A 21,625-nucleotide genomic window follows, 5' to 3' on the forward strand; every position below is an offset into this window, starting at 1 on the left:
AGGCTTTCTAGCCTGGATCATATAAAGCCCGCCCGATGAAGCGGAAGTGGGCGGAGCGCAGCACCGGAAGTAGGCCCGGGCAGAAGCCGGGGCCAAAATTAAAGGCCGGCGACCGCCGGAAGAGCCACGGCGCCGGAGCAGTGCGCCACAGTTAGAAAAACGGCGCGGCAGCCTGCCAAGGCTGTCATGCTAGAGAGGACAGAGCGGCCGCCGTGAAACCCGCGGCGCCAGAGCGGAGCGCCGCAGGGAGAAGCGGCGCGGCAGCCTGTCAGGGCTTTCGCGCTGGGGAAGGTAGAGCGGCCCCATTAAAACCGCGGTGCGCCGCATGAAGAAGCGGCACGACAGCCTGCCAGGGCTGTCTCACTGGAGAAGATGCGCCGGGGCAGTGCGACCGCCGGGGTAGGAAGCGGTGCAGCAGCCTGTAAAGGCCCCGTGCTGGAATAGAAGGCAGAGCTGCCGCATAGGAAGGAAGAAACGCGGCTGCCTGCAAAGGCCGCCGCGCAATACAGCAATCCCGGGCTGTGCTGCTGCAATCTGGAGAAGTTGAGCTCCTGCTGTGTAAGCGACGACCAGGTATGCTGGGAGCTCCTTAGCAAGACCCCCCCTTGAAAGAACTGGGATGGGAAAATACCTCAAACCTCCCACGCCGATACTAACCTGAAGAGAAATGAGACGTCCAGGGAGCTGATGGACGTCCTCATCTCTGCAACCGACAGGCTCTGGTGGGCGAGTGGGTGGGGGAGGGAGCCAGGACCGAACCTCTGAGCAGGCTTGTGTGCTAGGATCATGGTCCTGCTGAGGGATCTATGAGGATACGGGGTGGCAGTACACGCCGTACTCATAGTCCGTATTGTGGGACTACAGGTGTGACTGTTCACCCTGCATCCCTCTGGAAAACCTGAAAGAAAACGTCGCACATTGAGGTAAATAAGGGTCTAATGAAAGACCCGTGTCCACCTCCTACTGACACTAAGCTAAACTGAAGTGTATAATGCCAGTCGGTGGGGTGTACACTGCAGAGGAGGAGCTAACTTTTTTTTTGTGCATAGTGTCAGCCTCCTAGTGGCAGCAGCATACACCCATGGTTCCTGTGTCCCCCAATGAGAGGTGATAGAGAAAATGGGCTGATGCCAAAATAAATAAATATATTGGGTTCAGTTCTGTGCAGCATGTGCTGTAAAGGTTTTCATAATTTGGGAAAGTTATAGAATGTCCTATAAATGTATTTTCGATCTAAGGAACTCTGCTGTTAGTGGAGATGAATCTGTGCTGCACTTTATGTACATGCTCAGTAGTGAGGCAGGGTTGGGGAGTCATAAGTCAGAGAAATTGAAGAGTCAGAGGTATGGCTTAACGACTCCACAGCCCTGTCCGGAAGTGGAACTCATTCCATGAAAAATCAGCCACGACCTGGTGCTCCATGCAATATTTCAGATAGAGGAGTGAAAGAATCATAAGAGTTGTTAAAGAGCCAAGTACCACCTGTGGAGATCTACAGAAAGACCTAGAATGGGGAGGTACAATGGTTTTAAAGAAAACTAAGTAATGCACTTAGTCTCCATGGCTTGAATGCACCCTCACCACGCAAGACTCCATTGCTGAACAAAAAGATAAGATAAATCTGTGAAATACTGGGATAATGTAGTGTGGTCAGATGAGACCAAAACTGAATTCTTTGGATGCCATAACACGTTTGGAGGCCAAAAAGCACTGCATGTCACCACAAAAACACTATACTATCAGTGAAGTTTGGAGCTAGGACCCATCATGGTGTGGGGCTGTTTTTCAGGATACGGCACTGGCAAACACTCTACACTTGTCATTCATCCTTGCTTGAATTGCAAAGAGATATTTTTGATAAAAATCTGCTGCCATTTACCAGGATGATGGAAGATAATATAACACCAGCTTTGTCACAAACTATGTCCATTATTTTTAAGATCATAAGAGTGAGGATCCTGCAACCCCTTTATATCCTCAGATGTGCCCCTGCATACCTCAGAAAAAGTGTTTTATACTTGTCTCGTGCTTCATGCAACATGCGCGGTCCAGTCCTGTGGGCGTTTCCAGATTGTGACCAGCGCTGCCTCTCGTCCCTTCAAACACCGCCTCTTAACTGCATGCAAGTGGAAGATGCATCTGTCATGCAATAGTGCATGATGAGGTACGCCTGCCCACTGGACAAGGTGCGAGACTTCAGCCACTGCGTAGATGATAGAGACACTTCCACTTCCATGCAGTTAGAGGCGGTGTTTGCAGGGATGGAGGCAGAGCTAATCACAATCTGGAATAACCCATCGGACTGGACAATTTATATGCAGCACGGAACAATAATAAAACTTTCTGAAGTATGCAGGTGCAAGTCTGAAGATAGAGGGGTTGCAGGATCATCACTCAAAGATTTTAGAAGTTGATGGTCAGGGTTTATCAGCGAAAATACTGGTGACAGGTTCCCTTTAAAAACATTTCACCAAGTGTTCAATATGTTTTCCCTGTGTCATTTCTCATTATAACACAAAACTTAATTTATGGACATTAATTTCTTTGTGTGGATTGGATGGGATGTTACCTGTGACAATTTCATGTCAATAACAATTTTAATAATATATGTACTTAGAAAATTTGAGAGATCTACATGTTTTTCCAATTAAAATCAGTAAAGATCTGTTCAGACATTTCTGACCGTTGTCAAACTCCGAAAACCCCTTTAAATAAATATCAATAGAGCAAATCTTAAAATAGAGCTTTTTATTAATGGAATAACAAAAGTGCTTCTTTTTAAATAGTTTTTCAAAATTCACCTGTACAACTTACAATATATTCAAAATAATGTACAAAATATTACCTTGTTCAACGCGTGTGCTTCTGTCTAGCTAGGTATTAATGACAAGTTGCATTTAAAAAGTCTTTGTGAAAAGCGTGCACGTCCGACGCAAGGAGTTCAGTTTTCCAATGCTATAAAATCAGTTTTTGAACAACCTCTATAAATGAGCCGGTTAAGATTTTGGCAAACACCTTGATTGCAGCCAGTGATGCACCTACATGTGAGCTGGCGGGTATGCTGTGAAACCTGAGAGAAATCAGCATAGCTAGTCAGTGATCACCGGGATCTTTTTAAAAACTTCCCCCTTATTCCATTAAAGGCATCCTGCTGATACTATCCATGTACATAAAAATGGAAGCATATGAAAGTATCAGTGTTCAGACTATTCAGCCACGACTATATCCATGTGCAGACAGAAGGGTCACCATGAGGTCCAGTTAGTTAACTGCTGTTGACGTGGTTGACTTGATTTGCTTTGTGAATTTCTTCTAAAAATTCTTCTAGTTGTTCGATCAGCATTCGCTTTTTAAACCTGAAAAGTTAAGAGGATAAAATATAACTAATCGAGAACATTATCCTGACTGAGAAACCAGGGAAGATGTTGCATCTTGTTGGCTTTAAACCCATGAGCCTAAGGCAATATAGTGCTAACCACTGAGCCGCCATGTGCATCAGCTGCCAGATTTGGAAAGGTCTTTTCCATGAAGGTTTGTAGGTCATACAAATTTTGAGAAGCCAAATGTGAGGGTGTAAAGCCACAAATTGGAGAGACCTGAACGGATCTTATTATTTCACCAGGACAATGAAATAGAGGTCATCAATAAACTGATAGGCGTTTTGATTTCTGGTATCTGACCAGTCGATTGAGGGAAGGTGTTGGTGCTCAGATTTGCAAGCTTTGTAGAGGCAGTTTCTGGTGGTCAGGTCCCATTAATATGGATAGGACTAAGGTGCAGGCAGGGTCGCTACTAAATGTATGAGGTTGCCACTAGTAAACAATGAATGATCACTTGTTGTGGGGAGGCTGGGTGTCAGCTCCACTGACCCAATATTAATGGCCTATTCTAAGGACCCGGTGTCAATATCAAAGTCCTGGTAAATCCCTTTAAACAGGAAGCTACCGAGTACATTCAGTCCAATCTGTGGACACTATGGAATAGAGGAGGAGCCGAGCACAATGAAGCATTGGTTTGTTCTATAAGATTTCGGTCCAACTTGCGATTGTGTATGAAGATAATTGCCATACAGGGATGACCATCAATCACCAGTAGGGCTGCCAACTGGACTCCTGTGCACACAGACACCAGGGAGTATTAGTTTTACTGAGGCTTTTCCTACAAATACGTAAATCTGTTCAGCTCGTCCTGCTCTATCACATCCTGCCCACAGATAAGACAACATTCAATATGACAGGTTCTCATTACATCCACATTTAAATGCTGGCTCACAGAGGTTTTATATACATAAAGACGACCCATCTCTTCCATAACGTCATCCAGTTTCCGAGATATGTAAGGCTCAGATAAAATAAGCAGAGAGACCTTCTATAGTATATACTCCACATACATACATACATAATTAAACGCCTTCGTTAATTTGTTGCTTTTTTTAAGTCACTTTCCTTTCTGTCTTGTGGCATTAGTTGTAATTTTGAAGAATTTAGCAACCAAAACTACAAGCGCGAGTTATCTGGGCTGTGGAATCAGTCCATTTTTGTTGAGTCGGTATAAAATGGACGGACTCCTAAAATAGAGAATACATTGGGTACAGTAGTACAATGCAGGAGGTGCTGGAATTTTTTTCATAAGAATTTGGGAAAGTTGTGAAATGTCCTATAAATGTCTGTTCTGTTCCTGATGCAAGATCTCGGCTGTTAGTGGAGATGAATCTGTGCTGCACTTTATGCACATGCTCAGTAGTGACCAGTGCTGTGGGGTCATGTTTGGCTTACCGACTCCACATCCCTGCGATTCATGAATTCGGTGCAGAGATAAAAATGAGCTCTCTTGTTGTCTTGAACTGTTGCATGCATAAGTTGTATGTTAGCGTTAAAGTCAAACAAATTTCACCAAAATTTTGCAATACTCAAATACAACAGGAGAGGGACTGTTGAGAAATGTCCCCAAATAAATCAGGCTAAAACCATCTGGAACTGCTAGACTTGCAATGATGAATCGGTGTCCAGGTGTCATTACTGCAACATTTATCACAGCTGCATTCAGATTTTTTTACTCACCTTGCCGCCTCCTTGATAACATTCTGCAGGAAGTGAAGACGCGCTTGCAGATTTCCTTGTACATCTTTTAACAATGAAAAAATTGTCTCATACTCTATAAGAGAAACAGACATGTAAACAAAGATAAAATACAATGACTGCACGTACAATTTATGCATCAATCTTAATCTTTACGGCTCATGTATCTATACATCGTTTGTGTCGCTGACTGCTAATTGCTCTGAGCCTGCATCTTTCCTTGCACTTGATGGCTGATTTTATAAGCCATTAAGTGCCTTTAACAGCCGCAGGTGGATCTCCAATCTACCTGCAGCTGTTAAAATGCCGCTGTCAATCACTGACAGCGGCATTTAACACGCAATAGCTGAAAGTGTCACAAGTTCCACCCATCTGTGCCTTTGTCACGTGATGGCGGGGTGCATATGGGTTGTCATGACAGTCGGGGGTCTGCAGAAGACCTCGTGCCCGTCATTGTGAATTCCCTGTGAACGATGGCACGTGGCCAGCATTCATAGGAGATCGTGATTTTTGCTATACATAGTAGGGCTGAAGTGTTGCTATGTATAGCACAAGTGACTGGACGATCGAAGCTTCAAGTCTCCTAAGGGAACCATTACGGTAAATAAAGTGTGGAGAAAAAAAAAAAAAAGTTAAATATTTTAAAAAATAAAGTTCAAATCATTTTTTTTGCCCATAAAAAAAAAAAACCCACAAGTATTTGGTACCACTGAGTTCTGAAGTGTCCTATCAATTATTAAAACAAATTGGTAAACGGCATAAAGGGGAAAAAAAAAAATCAAAAAGTCAGAATTATTTTTTTGATGGCTGCAACATTGCAATAACAAGGTCAAATACTTCAAAATGGCATCAATAAAAGCATCAGCTAAGGCTAGAAAACAAAAACAGCCCTCACACAGCACGAGATCACAAAAAATGAGAAAAGTTATGGTTCTTAGAAAATGGCGACAAACGCAAGAATAAAAAAATTTTTTCACAACTTAAACTATATTTTTTGGTAATTGAGTACTCGTACTGACCTGGGGAGTCACTTTCTGAACATGGTAAATAAAGAAAAAAAACATTTGTGGAATTGCACTTTTTTGCAATTTTACCACACTTCATTCCTCCCCCCTATTTTCCAGTACACGAAGATAAAAATTGATGGTGTCATTCGAAAGTACAACTTGACATGCAAAAAAACAAGCCCACATTTGGCCACATTGACAGAAAAACTTATGGCTCTTAGAAGAAGCGGAGGAAAAACAAACAAAATAAAAAAAACAGAAAATTGTCCAAAGGTGAAGGGCATAAAGGGACTGTCTGCACAGAATGACTGTTCAAACCAAGTGCTGTCCCTTTGTGCTTCACGGCAGGGCCAATCCTGTAACTACAGCTTCCCACCTTGCTTGGTTTTCCCTTCATCTCCCCTCACTGACAGCTCTGGCTTCATGGAGCCACAAAAGGCTGGAGATAGAGGGGAAAACAAACAGGTGGAAAGGTGCATGAAAACGAATGAAGGCTATATGGAGAACTGAGCGCTTATGGCACAAACATTTCCCAAATCAAACCATCGACCGCTGACTCTGCCATCCCCCATATTCTACCCGAATAGCAACTACTATGAGAGCAGAATAACTTTGCATCTTTTTCAGGCTTCCATAAACGGTGTAACCATGTCAGGCTGACTCGGGCATTAGGATGACAAACATACTTCTTCCAGGCTTCCTGATCTCTTTCATTATTCTTCTTTTAAGCTCTACATTGACCTCCTCATAGCTCCGACAAGGCCGCAACCTCCTCATCTTGTGTGAAAATGCAGCGGTGCCATTGTTAAAGCAATTTCCCAAATCTCCAGGTGGCTTTGATCTTCCAATAAATAGATTAGAGTTATTGGAATCAAAGCAGTCAGGGTCTCCGTTTTCTGTGGAGTTGGCGGTACTTAGTAGGGAATTTAAAGAATCCTGGGACAAAGACTCAAAATCGTCTGAATCAGACAGGAACTCCTCTGTGCAGAGATGTTCTTCATCATCATCATCATCATAGTTCTCTGCATTTTCTGTTGGCAATATATTATGCAAGCTGGGATCTGAAAAAGCAAAAAATTAGTTAAATACATTGAAATATTAATGGGGCCGACGGCAAAAGTTTATAGCCATTTCTCCAAACAGGAACCAGAACTTCATATACTATACCTTGACGATTAGTGGAGCAGCTTATTAGTATAGAACAGGTACTATACAGATGATCAGGTTTTTAAATACATCAGATAGGGATTATATACATCAGTTAGGACTGCTCTATATGGGTATACCTTGACGATTGGTGGAGCAGCTTAGTATACATTTTTTTGCAAAAAAACATCAACTAAATACCCTGTTTTTTCCATCTTTTGACTAGCACTTGCTTATTACTCTGATTTTTTTTTTACAACAGTATTTTTGGATTCACTGTGCTCTTTTGGGTCTTTAAGTTTCTTGGTGGTGTGTGAACATGTTCCTACAGACTTGTTCAATGTGCAAGTAGCCCATGTGTTTCTGGTTCTATAAAGAAGCACTGACAATATTTTATTGCTTTATGCCCATGTGTTTCTGGTTCTATAAAGAAGCACTGACAATATTTTATTGCTTTATCTGTGCAAATGTGTTAATATTCTCACCGATCGCCATCTTTCCCAATTTCCAGTCCTCTTCCGAATCACGACAGCTATCCTGACTTCCAAGAAGCAGCCATTACAATGTATATACACGGGGCCTTGTTCTGATGCTTTGTACATTTACACTGTACTCTCAGCTCTCAGAGCCCAGTGAACTAGCAAGGTGGAATAGTTTGAGAAGAGGACCGGAGCTGGGGAAATCTGCGATCGCTGAGTTCATTAATACACTTGCACTACACACAGGTATAGGCAATACAAATTTTATTGGGAGTGGTTCTCTAAATTGGCATTAATGTCCTGATTTCAGACCCCCAAGATCCCTTTAGATCACTTCTATGTTACTTCAGAGAAAAACTTCTCTCCCAGAAGTGTGAGGACTGCAAAGAGAAAGGAGCTGAAGGACCGGACGTGCAAGTGATGTGTGCAGGGGTCTGGAATCAGAACAGTTCTCACAGTAAAACAACATTAGCAAGTGTCAACTATCTGGATGTTACCAGGAATTCTCCCATTAATCATAGTAGGCCTTATAATGTGGAGAACAGCCACCTACATGTTACTGATACAGAGCCCCAAACTCTAAGGACCAGCTCACAAATTACATACTGTAGGGAGACCTCATACCACGGTATAACCGTGTGCTCTCACGAGAGGGGGGTGAGTTTAAGGCAGAACAACTTATATAAAGAAAACCTTTCAATGGATTTTTTTATTTAATCTGAGCACCTCACCACTACACTTCTCCCCATAATGCAGTTATACTTTTCTGTGGCTTTTCTTTCTAAAGTGATGCCACCGAGTAGTAAATATGCAATTTTTTTCTTTAAACTGGTCATATACTGGAAGTTCTGTGGCCATGTGACTTTTCTCCTCTATGTTGCTGGCCAATCAAAACACGTCTGTCAGATGGGAAAAAGGAAACTCCCACAGAAATTTTGTGGAATAGGCCCAGTTGGTTGAAGAGGGAAAAAAAATGCAAATGTTTTTTTTGTGGATTTCACTTAAGAACCGAGAATTTCAAGAATGAAGAATCAGCGACGTAGCAGTAATGGAAGTATTGTTTTAAATTAAAAAATCCGGACAGGTCCTCTGAATTAAATGTTTATGCAGGAAATTTGGAGCAGAGTCAGAGAAAAAAAAATAATGCATATAGACTTCTGCCCATATTATAACTGCTCAACAGTAAACCTCTACCCCAATATATGCAGTAATATCTATAGAGTCATCATCCAGAACATTAACCCCCATAGACCATGATGAAGCCAGCAAAAACAGGCCATAGGTCCTCTGACCCAAACTCCGGCTCAAAGGCATATACGTGGCTGTTCAGGTCAGGAGACACGCAGTTGGTCTGTAAAATCAGTCCATACTCTGTTATAAACGTGCGAAATTTAAAGACAACGTGGAAACTGCTCAAGGAGCCGTATAGCATGCAGCTTTGGTTACTGCAGCATGGCAGGAGGTTTGATGAAGCCTGTATCTTATGGCTCTAAAATGCACAAGTCCATATAAGTGAAACAATAATGTATTTAATATTATAAACATCCTTCAAAAGGTCTTGAGAGCTGCCATATTAGAGAAGCTCTTCCTACCCATATGTCACAGTGACAGTGCTGCAGGGTGTTGTGCACTTTATGGCAGCTGCAATGTGTAAGAATAATGGACAGGGAAGTGACAAACTAAAGCAGATGCCCCAGGAAGCAGTGTAGTACAATGAAAGCGAGAAGCTACGTATGGAGCTGGACGATCTACAGTTCTGCCCTAGATACAGCCTTCAGAAGTGCATTAATGTCGCTAACCATTTCCAAATCTGTATGGTAAAGATGAAGATTCCCTTTAATAAATTATAGATCTAGCAGTGTAATTGTTGTACTCTGTGCCACTAGCACATTTTTAAAGTAATATGCTTGAATGAGAAACTTAAATATTTGCTATACAAATGCATGTAGGCCAAACGTACGTTTATTTATTGCTGCTGGTTTCGGCATGTCTGCTGGACTCTGGATTGCGGGGGCTGGTGATCCCTTTCCTCCTACGTGGTTGTTCACCACTGGAGACGGCGGTCTATTACGTAACAGCGGAGACATACATCGCCTCCTTTTTGGGACCCCCTGCATATTTGGTTCTCCTGGTCGCTTGTGCTTGTTTTGATGACCTGTCACAAACTCATCAGCTTCATCAATCATCATCCCCTAGAGAGGTAGAAAAATCAAAGTTAATAGAACTTAGACCTCAGTTTTTCGGATGATTAAAAACAAACCGATTTCATTTACGATTTTAAGCAGTGTCAAATTTTTTTTACCCTTAATATCAGTTTTCTTTTATACACAAAAACCCATAACCCTAATGGTGGGCTGCTTTCCCAGCTTCTCCGATCCAGCAGTCAAGGGAAAAATAAACTAAGATGCCAACAATGTGCTTTTTGAGCTTCATGGACCCATGGACTTGAATGTGCAATTTTGAGCCATGGTTTGTATTAAAATCTTACATTTCTCTCTCTATATATATATATTAGCAGATACACTGATGTCATTGCAGGAAGAATGCCCCATAGATACATATCATCTGGACATGTCCTAAAATTATAACAATGTGGGAAAAAAATCTCTAAATTACTAAATAAAGTCAATACCTCTAAAGCCAAAATCCCTCAACCATTTTTTTCTTATTTCAAACTTGCTCCCCGAAGATAAAATATATCTCAATTCACATTTGCTATATTGAAACTACTTATTGCATATAAAAGGAAGTCTACTGATGTTCCTACTATTCCACATATTATAGAAAATATGTCCACTCAATTCTTTTGAATACTATTGCTTTAACCCCTTAGTGACGGAGCCAAATTTTTAAAATCTGACCAGTGTCACTTTATGTGGTAATAACTCTGCAACGCTTCAACAAATGTTAAAAAATTAGCAATTTTCAAAATTTTAATGATTATCCCTTTAATCCAGATAATCATACCATAGCAAACCATTAACCCCTTCCCGACCTTTGACGCACCGTATGCGTCATGAAAACCTGTGCCATTCCGACCTGTGACGCAGCATATGCGTCATGGCCGGATTGGGCTCCTGCAGGCCGGGTGAAAGGGTTAACTAATTTCACCCGGCCTGCAGGGACAGGAGGAGTTGTACTTTAGCTTCACCCCCCCCCATGGCTACGATCGCTCTGATTGGCAGTTTCACTTTCAACAGCCAATCAGAGCAATTTGTAATATTTCACCTAAAAAAAACTGGTGACATATTACAATCCAGCCATGGCCGATGCTGCAATATCATCAGCCATGGCTGGAAACACTGATGTGCCCCCACCCCACCGATCTGTGGTCCGCTCCCCTCCGTCCTGTGCTCCGCTCCCCCGTCCTCCTGTCCGCTCCCCCCGTGCTCCAATCCAACCCCCTGCACTCCGATCCACCCCCCTGCACTCAGATCCACCCCCCCGCATTGCAATCCACCCCCCCGTGCTCCGATCCACCCCCCCCCCCGTGCTCTGATCCACCCCCCCCCCCATGCTCCGATCCACCTCCCCGTGCTTCCCCCCCCCCCCACGCCATCATACTTACCGAGCCTCCCGGGGTCCGTCCGTCTTCTTTCCTGGGCGCCGCCATCTTCCAAAATGATGGGCGCATGCGCAGTGCGCCCACCGAATCTGCCGGCCAGCAGATTCGTTCCAATGTGAATTTTGATCACTGTGATAAAACCTCACAGTGATCAAAATAAAAAAAACAGTAAATGACCCCCCCCCTTTGTCACCCCCATAGGTAGGGACAATAATAAAAGATTTTTTTTTTTTCCCCACTAAGGTTGGAGTTAGAACTAGGGTTAGGGTTAGGTATGTGCACACGTATTCTGGTCCTCTGCGGATTTTTCCGCAGCGGATTTTGATAAATCCGCAGTGCTAAACCGCTGTGGATTTATCGCGGATTTACCGCGGTTTTTCTGCGCATTTCACTGCGGTTTTACAACTGCGATTTTCTATTGGAGCAGTTGTAAAACCGCTGCGGAATCCGCAGAAAGTGACATGCTGCGGAATGTAAACCGCTGCGTTTCCGTGCAGTTTTTCTGCAGCATGTGTACAGCGATTTTTGTTTCCCATAGGTTTACATTGAACTGTAAACTCATGGGAAACTGCTGCGGATCCGCAGCGTGTGCACATAGAATTAGGCTATGTGCACACGGTGCGGATTTGGCTGCGGATTCGCAGCAGTGTTCCATCAGGTTTACAGTACCATGTAAACATATGGAAAACCTAATCCGCTGTGACCATGGTGCGGAAAATACCGTGCGGAAACGCTGCGTTGTATTTTTCGCAGCATGTTAATTCTTTGTGCGGATTCCGCAGCGTTTTACACCTGTTCCTCAATAGGAATCCGCAGGTGAAATCCGCACAAAAAACACTGGCTATCCGCGGTAAATCCGCAGGTAAAACGCAGTGCCTTTTACCTGCGGATTTTTCAAAAATGGTGCATCTCACACGAATCCGCAACGTGGGCACATAGCCGTAAGGTTAGGGTTGGAATTAGGGTTGTGGTTAGGGTTAGGGGTGTGTTGAGGTTAGGGTTGTGGTTAGGGGTGTGTTGGGGTTAGGGTTGTAATTAGGGTTATGGCTACAGTTGGGATTAGGGTTAGGGGTGTGTTGGGGATAGTGTTGAAGGTAGAATTGAGGGGTTTCCACTGTTTAGGCACATCAGGGGTCTCCAAACGCAACATGGCGCCACCATTGATTCCAGCCAATCTTGTATTCAAAAAGTCAAATGGTGCTCCCTCACTTCCAAGCCCCGACGTGTGCCCAAACAGTGGTTTACCCCCACATATGGGGTACCAGCATACTCAGGACAAACTGCGCAACAATAACTGGGGTCCAATTTCTCCTGTTACCCTTGTGAAAATAAAAAATTGCTTGCTAAAACATCATTTTTGAGGAAAGAAAAATGATTTTTTATTTTCACGGCTCTGCGTTGTAAACGTCTGTGACGCACTTGGGGGTTCAAAGTCCTCACCACACATCTAGATTAGTTCCTTTGGGAGTCTAGTTTCCAAAATGGGGTCATTGTGGGGGATCTCCAATGTTTAGGCACACAGGGGCTCTCCAAACGAGACATGGTGTCCGCTAATGATTGGAGCTAATTTTCCATTTAAAAAGCCAAATGGCGTGCCTTCCCTTCCGAGCCCTGCCGTGCGCCCAAACAGTTGTTTACCCCCACATATGGGGTATCTGCGTACTCAGGACAAACTGGACAACAACATTTGGGGTCCAATTTCTCCTATTACCCTTGGCAAAATAGGAAATTCCAGGCTAAAAATCATTTTTGAGGAAAGAAAAATTATTTTTTATTTTCATGGCTCTGCGTTATAAACTTCTGTGAAGCACCTGGGGGTTTAAAGTGCTCAGTATGCATCTAGATAAGTTCATTGGGAGGTCTAGTTTCCAAAATGGGGTCACTTGTGGGGGAGCTCCAATGGTTAGGCACACAGGGGCTCTCCAAACGCGACATGGTGTCCGCTAACGATGGAGATAATTTTCCATTCAAAAAGTCAAATGGCGCTCCTTCCCTTCCGAGCCTTACCATGTGCCCAAACAGTGGTTTACCCCCACATGTGAGGTATCGACGTACTCTGAAGAAATTGCCCAACAAATTTTAGGATCCATTTTATCCTACTGCCCATGTGAAAATGAAAAAATTGAGGCTAAAAGAATTTTTTTTGTGAGAAATAAAGTACATTTTCATTTTTACGGATCAATTTGTGAAGCACCTGGGGGTTTGAAGTGCTCACTATGCATCTAGATAAGTTCCTTGGGGTGTCTAGTTTCCAAAATGGGGTCACTTATGGGGGAGCTCCAATTTTTAGGCACACGGGGGCTCTCCAAACACGACATGGTGTCCGCTAAAGAGTGCAGCCAATTTTTCATTCAAAAAGTCAAATGGCGCTCCTTCCCTTCCAAGCCCTGCCGTGCGCCCAAATAGTGGTTTACCCCCACATATGAGGGATCAGCGTACTCAGGACAAATTGGACAACAACTTTTCGTGGTTCAGTTTCTCCTTTTACCATTGGGAAAATAAAAAAATTGTTGCTAAAAGATCATTTTTGTGACTAAAAAGTTAAATGTTCATTTTTTCCTTCCATGTTGCTTCTGCTGCTGTGAAACACCTGAAGGGTTAATAAACTTGGTTTTGTGCACCTTGAGGGGTGCAGTTTTTATAATGGTGTCACTTTTGGGTATTTTCAGCCATATAGACCCCTCAAACTGACTTCAAATGTGAGGTGGTCCCTAAAAAAAAATGGTTTTGTAAATTTCGTTGTAAAAATGAAATCGCTGGTCAAATTTTAACCCTTATAACTTCCTAGCAAAACAAAATTTTGTTTCCAAAATTGTGCTGATGTAAAGTACACATGTGGGAAATGTTATTTATTAACTATTTTGTGTCACATAACTCTCTGGTTTAACAGAATAAAAATTCAAAATGTGAAAAATGCGAAATTTTCAAAATTTTCGCCAAATTTCCGTTTTTATCACAAATAAACAGAATTTATTGACCTAAATTTACCACTAACATGAAGCCCAATATGTCACGAAAAAACAATCTCAGAACCGCTGGGATCCATTGAAGCGTTCCTGAGTTATTACCTCATAAAGGGACACTGGTCAGAATTGCAAAAAACGGCCAGGTCTTTAAAGGGAACCTGTCACCCCGAAAATCGCGGGTGAGGTAAGCCCACCGGCATCAGGGGCTTATCTGCAGCATTCTGTAATGCTGTAGATAAGCCCCCGATGTTGCCTGAAAAAGGAGAAAAAGACATTATATTATTCTCACCCAGGGGCGGTCCCGCTGCTGGTCAGGTCGGATGGGTGTCTCTGGTCTGCTCCGGCGCCTCCCATCTTCATTACAAGACGTCCTCTTCTGATCTTCAGCCACGGCTCCGGCGCAGGCGTACTTTGCTCTGCCCTGTTGAGGGCAGACAAAGTACTGCAGTGCGCAGGCGCCGGGCCTCTGACCTTTCCGGCGCCTGCGCACTGCAGTACTATCCTCTGCCCTCAAGAGGGCAGAGCAAAGTACGCCTGCGCCGGAGCCGTGGCTGAAGATCAGAAGAGGACGTCTTGGAATGAAGATGGGAGGCGCCGCAGCGGACCAGAGACGCCCATCCGACCTGACCAGCAGCAGGACCGCCCCTGGGTGAGTATAATATAACGTCTTTCTCCTTTTTCAGGTAACATCGGGGGCTTATCTACAGCATTACAGAATGCTGCAGATAAGCCCCTGATGCCGGTGGGCTTACCTCACCCGCGATTTTCGGGGTGACAGGTTCCCTTTAAGGTCAAAATAAGCTGGGTCATGAAGGGGTTAATAAAATTTCCCACATGTCGGCTTTACATCAGCACCATTTGTAAAATGTTATTTTATTTTGTTAGCATTTTAGGAGGTTTAAAAATGTAGCACCAATTTTTCATTTTTTCAAGGAAATTTACAAAAATAGGGATTTTTGTGTTACTCACCGTAAAATCCTTTTCTCCGAGACGCTCATTGGGGGACACAGGACAGTGGGTGTATGCTTCTGCCGCCAGGAGGCTGACACTAAGTAAACTTGAAAAAAAAAAAGTTAGCTCCTCCTTCATCGTATACACCCTGACACTGGCTACCAGAGACTCCAGTTTGGTGCAAAAAGCAGTAGGAGAACAAAACACAAAAAATAATATAACAGCATAAATACAGAAACTTTATGTCTAGAAAAGATCCTACTGACTAATGTAATCAGATATAACCAAAGCAGCCATAAGGCTACCAGGGAAGGAGCTGTGTCCCCCAATGAGCGTCTCAGAGAAAAGGATTTTACGGTGAGTAACACAAAAATCCCCATTTCTCCTTCGCCTCATTGGGGGACACAGGACAGTGGGATGTCCTAAAGCAGTCCCTGGGTGGGAAAAATAACTCACCAGTCAAAGACATCCAGATGATGGTTGTCTATAAATGCGCCACTGCCGCTTGAAGAATCCTTCTACCCAGACTTGCATCTGCAGAGGTCTGGGAGTGGACATTATAATGTTTGACAAACGTATGCAGACTAGACCAGGTCGCAGCTTTGCAAACCTGTTCTGCTGAGGCCTGGTGCCGAACGGCCCAGGAAGCCCCCACCGCTCTTGTTGAATGAGCCTTGATTCCGGCCGGAACAGTCATGCCCATGGTGCGATAAGCCTCCTGAATGGTTGCCCTTATCCACCTGGCCAGGGTAGATTTTGAAGCAGCGCATCCCTTCCTGCGACCCTGCGGAAGGACAAACAGAGCATCTGTCTGGCGAAAAGGAGCCGTTCGGGAAACGCATCTCCTCAGAGCCCTTACCAGATCCAACGTATGGAGAGCTTTTTCTACACGGTGCGTAGGTGCTGGACAAAAAGAGGGCAGAATAATATCTTCATTGATGTTGAATGACGAAACAACCTTCGGCAAAAAAGACGGTGCTGGTCTGAGAACTACCTTGTCCTGATGAAACCGCAAAAAAGGGGAACGACAAGAAAGGGCTGCCAGCTCCGATACCCGTCTTATGGACGTTATGGCCACTAAAAACACGACTTTCCAAGAAAGAAACAAAGAAATATCTTGAAGAGGCTCAAAAGGAGCGTTCTGTAAAGCCCTTAAAACCAGATTAAGGTCCCAAGCTTCCAAAGGAGTCCTATAAGGAGGGACCTTATGAGCGACTCCCTGGAAAAAAGTCCTGACCTGACGATTCATAGCAATCTTGCGCTGAAAAAGGACTGATAAAGCCGAAATCTGCCTTTTAAGAGTACTTGGAGCAAGCCCAGAATCCAGGCCTGCTTGAAGGAAGGCTAGAATGTTCGGAATGGAAAAACGCAGAGGAGGCAGCCCACGCTCTCTACACCAGGAAAGGAACACCTTCCAAGTGTGATAATAAATCTTGGCCGAGACAGGCTTACGTGCACTGATCATGGTATCTGCCACTTCTTGAGAAAACCCTGCCTGGGTTAAAACCCAAGATTCAACGGCCAGGCCGTCAAACGTAGGACCTCTGAGTTCTGGTGGTAGATCGGCCCTTGAGATAGAAGATCCGGCCGATCGGGGAGCCGCCAAGGAACCCCGGCGAGAAGTTGTACCAGGTCTGCATACCAGGTCCGTCGTGGCCAATCCGGGGCGATCAGGATGGCCGGTGCTCTCTCTGATTTGATTTTCTTGATTACCCTCGGGAGCAGTGCCAGAGGAGGGAACAGATAAGAGAGATGAAACTGGTTCCAAGACAATACCAGCGCATCCACGGCGAACGCACGGGGGTCTCGGTACCGAGAGACAAAACTGGGCACCTTGGCATTCATCTTGGACGCCCAAAGATGGCAAATCTGCAAAAATACCTCGGGATGGAGAGACCACTCCCCGAAGGCCAGACCCTGACGGCTTAGGAAATCTGCCGCCCAGTTTTCTTCACCCGGAATGTGGACCGCTGAGATTACAGAGTGATTCCTCTCTGCCCAGAGTAGGATTTGCTTTACCTCCCGCATGGCTGCCTTGCTGCGGGTGCCCCCCTGGTGATTTATGTAGGCTACCGCTGTGGCGTTTTCCGATTGAATTCGGACAGGGCGACCTGCCAGAAGATGGTGGAAATGTAACAAGGCTAGTCGAACTGCTCGAATCTCTAAGATATTGATGGGGAGGGCTGATTCCAGAGGATACCAGAGCCCCTGAGCAGTGTGATGAAAGAATACTGCTCCCCAACCCAGGAGACTGGCATCTGTTGTGACCACTAGCCAATTGGTTGGGGGGGGGGGAAGGGCTTCCCCCTGAGTAGAGATGAGCTGTTTAGCCACCAAGAGAGGGCCATCCTGGCCTGGAGAGACAACCGAAATCTGCGGTTGAGAGAGAGAGAGAGAGAGAGAGAGAGAGAGAGAGGATTTCTGTTCCACACTGATAGGATTGCTTGTTGGAGGGGTCGAAGATGAAGCTGCGCAAACGGAACCGCCTCTATAGTCGCAACCATCTTCCCTAACACCCTCATGCCAGACCGAATCATTTGAGGGCCTGGTTGTTGAAGATTCCTCACTTCCCGCCGAAGGGCTAGGACCTTGTCCTGGGGAAGGATTGATAGGGCTTGAGAGGTGTCGAAGATCATGCCTAAAAATGAGATCTTCCGGGCCGGCTGTAGGGATGACTTCCTTAAATTCACCAGCCAACCTAGACGAGAAAGGGTGTCCAGAGTGAAGCCGACATTTGCCCTGCAAGATTGAAAAGTCGGTCCCTTGATCAGCAGATCGTCCAGGTATGGCAAGACAACTATACCTCGGGAGTGCAGAATGGAAACCACAGTAGACATGACTTTTGTGAACACCCTGGGAGCGGAGGCCAGCCCGAAGGGTAATGCCGTGAATTGAAAGTGTAGATTGTTCACGGCAAACCGGAGAAATCTTTGATGAGGTGGAAAGATGGGAATATGTAGATAAGCATCCTGAATGTCTACTGAGGCCAAAAACTCTCCCTTTTCCAAAGAGGCGATGACTGACCGGAGAGACTCCATCCGAAAGTAACGAACGCGGACAAACCTGTTTAAGAGTTTGAGATCTAGGATAGGCCTCACTGCTCCGTCCTTTTTGGGCACTACAAAAAGATTGGAATAAAAGCCCTGAAACCTTTCCTCCCTTGGAACAGGAGAAATGACACCGCTGATACGAAGGGACTCTACGGAATTGAACAGGCTTTGACGAAGAGACTCGGACCTGGGAAGACGGGATGGAAAGAACCGGGGAGGAGGCAGCTGAACCAGCTCTATTTTGTACCCTGAAGATACGAGCTCTCCAACGTCGTGGATTACCTGAAGCCAGACCTGGCGAAATAAAAGTAGACGTCCGCCTACTCTGTTGGAGACACCCAGAGGAGGCCTCCAGTCACTTAGCCGAAAATCTTTGAGTCCTAGATCCTCTGGATCTAGTAGATTGGGGACGCATTCTTCCCCCCCTGGCTGGCCGTATAAGGGGTCCGACCGTCTCGGTCCTGATTGGGTCGACCCTGCGCAGGAGAGCCTGATGCTGGGGCCCATCTAACGTTGCGAAAGGTTCTAAAACGGGCCTGAAATTGGCGACGAAAAGGCTGTCTAGACCTCTGCTGAGGAAGAAACTTACTCTTTCCTCCTGTGGAGTCAGAAATAAGCTGATCCAGCTTCTCTCCGAACAAACGACCACTCTGATACGGTAGGAATGTAAGAGATTTTTTAGAGGTAGAATCAGCCCGCCAGGACCTTAACCAAAGGGCCCTTCTGATGGCAATAGCATCAGATGCCGCCGAAGAAGCACAATCTGCCGCATCTAGGGATGCGTTAATCAGATAACTACCAGCCATTGCTACCTGAGATGACATTTCTGCCAATTCTGCTGACAAATTACCTTCTTAGAGAGCCTTAGATAACGACTGACCAAGAAATCATAGCCCTGGCAACCCAAGTTGCTGCAAAGGAAGGAAAAAGTGCTGAACTTGAAGCCTCAAAGACGGAACGAGCCAAGCTCTCTATAAGACGATCCGTAGGATCCTTAATCGATGAGCCATTAGGGAGAGATAGCAACGTGTTAGAGGCTAAACGGGACACTGGAGGATCTACCGAAGGGCTTCCTGCCCAGTTACTACAAAGTTCTGAAGCAAAGGGATACCTGGCCTTCAGAGCTCTTTGCCCTGAAAAACGCTTGTCCGGGTGCTCCCGGTTGCGTTGAATGAGATGCTCAAACTCAGGGTGAGAGGAAAAAACCGTATGGGCCCGTTTAAAAGAGACCTTATGATCAGAGGATGAGGCGAGCTCGTCCTCTATCCCTAAAGACTGATTGACAGCCTCGATCAGGCTATCTACCGACTCCTGAAAACCAGGTTTCTCAAAATTAAGAGACCCTTCTGACTCGTAATCAGTCTCAACTTCCCCGCTTTCTGCAGGGGAAGGAGAACGAGATACGGAACTCCAGGATGCGGAAGCACCTGAGTGCCTGGATGACGCTTTGCGAATCCGCTTTCCATGCGTCTGTCTAGAGCGAGTGCAGCCCCTGCAGGCCGAAGGCTCCTGAGACCCCGAGGCCATCTCCGAGACAGGTGGACTACCGTCCCTGACTGCCGGGGTCTGCAGAGATTTGATCGCTTCAGTAAGGGACGCCATGGATTGCGACAAGGACGTGACCCATTCTGGCGGAGCTGCCCCAGTATCTGCTTGAGGAACCGGAGCCGGAGAGACTACTGGAGAACTGGCAGGGGGGGGGCTCCTGGGCGCGTTCAGAGTCACAGGCCTCGCAGAGGCGATTACTTTGGGCGTGCGGAAAGGGGGCACGACAAGATACACAACCGGTAAAAAGAACCGTGTGAGTCTTAACCCTTCTAGACATAACGATCCGTAAAGCTATACCCAGGGCCAGAGACTGGGACAAAAAGAATGCTTCAGCCAGATGGAGGGAGAAGCACTTACCCCAGTCCTGTGTCCCCTCGAGTACCGTGATGGATCCTGAAAGCACGATGCGGAGCCCAAAAGCACTGTCTTATATGCACAGCAGGCCTTAGGGGGGAGGGACCGCCAAACGATGCTGCGGCCTGGAGCAGGCCCGAAGCCGGGGCCTCAATTTTTCCCCCCTTAGAGAGAGGAGAGCCGGAAGTGACGCGCCGGAGGGGGCGGAGCCTCACAGCGCAGCCTGACGGCCGGAAGTCCCGGGCTCCAGGAAGCTGCCCCACGTCCGTAGCAGCCAGGCAGGGCCGAAGCCTCTGGGGGGACAGCGGCGCCGATCATACCCGCAGCGTCGCTCCTAACACCGCGGCGCTGCCCGGACAATGCTGCAGCGTAGCTGCGCTGCAGCGCCACTGTCCTAGCGCCACAGCGCCGGATCACGCTGCAGCGCCGCTGTCCTAACGCTGCAGCGCCGCTCACCAAGACGCCTCAGCAACGCTAAAAAAGACACCGCACTCCCGGAGGACGCAGCAGCAGCAGGTAATGCCAGGAGCCCCCCTTATACCGCACTCAGCGAGGGGTAGAACAAATGACGGTGCAGGCACCCTATCTCCATTATCCCCAGGATAAGGAGAGGGACCGTCCACCACCCCAGCTAACACCCGCAGGGGTGTAGAAATCAGGGGGAAACACACGGACATCTTACGGGCACCTGTACAGCCTGGAGTCTAGCTACCTCAGGGTGGTCAGGGCTAAGTCCGGTGAAGAATCCCACGTAGCGGGGAAGGATTTGTGGAGAAACATCGCACGTACTTGCCCGTTGATGGTTTGGGGAGATCGGACCCTCAAAAAGGTCCGTCGCCCCTTCAATCCAAAGATGTTGAAAAATCGGGTCCAACGATCCAGGACCCAGAGATGTGCCTCCTTGAGACACTAAGCATAAACTGGGGTCTCTGGTAGCCAGTGTCAGGGTGTATACGATGGAGGAGGAGCTAACTTTTTTTTTCAAGTTTACTTAGTGTCAGCCTCCTGGCGGCAGAAGCATACACCCACTGTCCTGTGTCCCCCAATGAGGCGAAGGAGAAATTTTTTTTTAGGGACTTATCCATGTTTGAAGTGACTTTAGGGGTCTCATATTGGAAACCCCCAAACGTGATACCATTTTAAAAACAGCACCCCCTGACATATTAAAAACTGCAGTCAGGTAGTTTATTAACTTTTCAGGTGCTTTACAGGAATTAATGCAAAGTGGTATGACAGAAATGAAAATGTGTATTTTTATCACCTAAATGCCTCTAACTTCTGAACAGATTACTACAGCCGTCAGACTCTAAGGCCGCTATTTGGTCATGAATTGCCAGGACCACAAAATCATGATCTGAGGGCACCAATTTGGATAAAGAGGAAGCCCCCACACTCTGTTAACCATTTATAATGATGTAGTCACTATTGACAGCAGCATCTAAGGGGTTAAACAGATTTGGATGGTGCAAACACTGATCGTG

At 45.8% G+C, this 21,625-nt stretch overlaps 1 protein-coding gene across 1 annotated transcript in view; it reads right to left on the reverse strand.

Annotated features, from left to right (window-relative positions):
* Positions 1 to 2,733: 2,733 nt before the first annotated feature.
* Positions 2,734 to 21,625, reverse strand: part of INTS6 (integrator complex subunit 6) — a 63,307-nt gene continuing 44,415 nt past the window's right edge. Inside the window, exons 15-18 of the mRNA XM_069758883.1 lie at positions 9,671 to 9,902; positions 6,772 to 7,146; positions 5,061 to 5,154; positions 2,734 to 3,356 (exon numbers count right to left, since the gene is read on the reverse strand). Coding sequence (XP_069614984.1) covers positions 3,266 to 3,356; positions 5,061 to 5,154; positions 6,772 to 7,146; positions 9,671 to 9,902 — 792 coding nt within the window. The 3' untranslated portion in view covers positions 2,734 to 3,265. The remainder of the gene's footprint in view (positions 3,357 to 5,060; positions 5,155 to 6,771; positions 7,147 to 9,670; positions 9,903 to 21,625) is intronic.

Source organism: Ranitomeya imitator, chromosome 3 (genome assembly GCF_032444005.1).
Source record: "Ranitomeya imitator isolate aRanImi1 chromosome 3, aRanImi1.pri, whole genome shotgun sequence".
In the NCBI taxonomy this organism is placed as follows: Eukaryota; Metazoa; Chordata; class Amphibia; order Anura; family Dendrobatidae; genus Ranitomeya; species Ranitomeya imitator.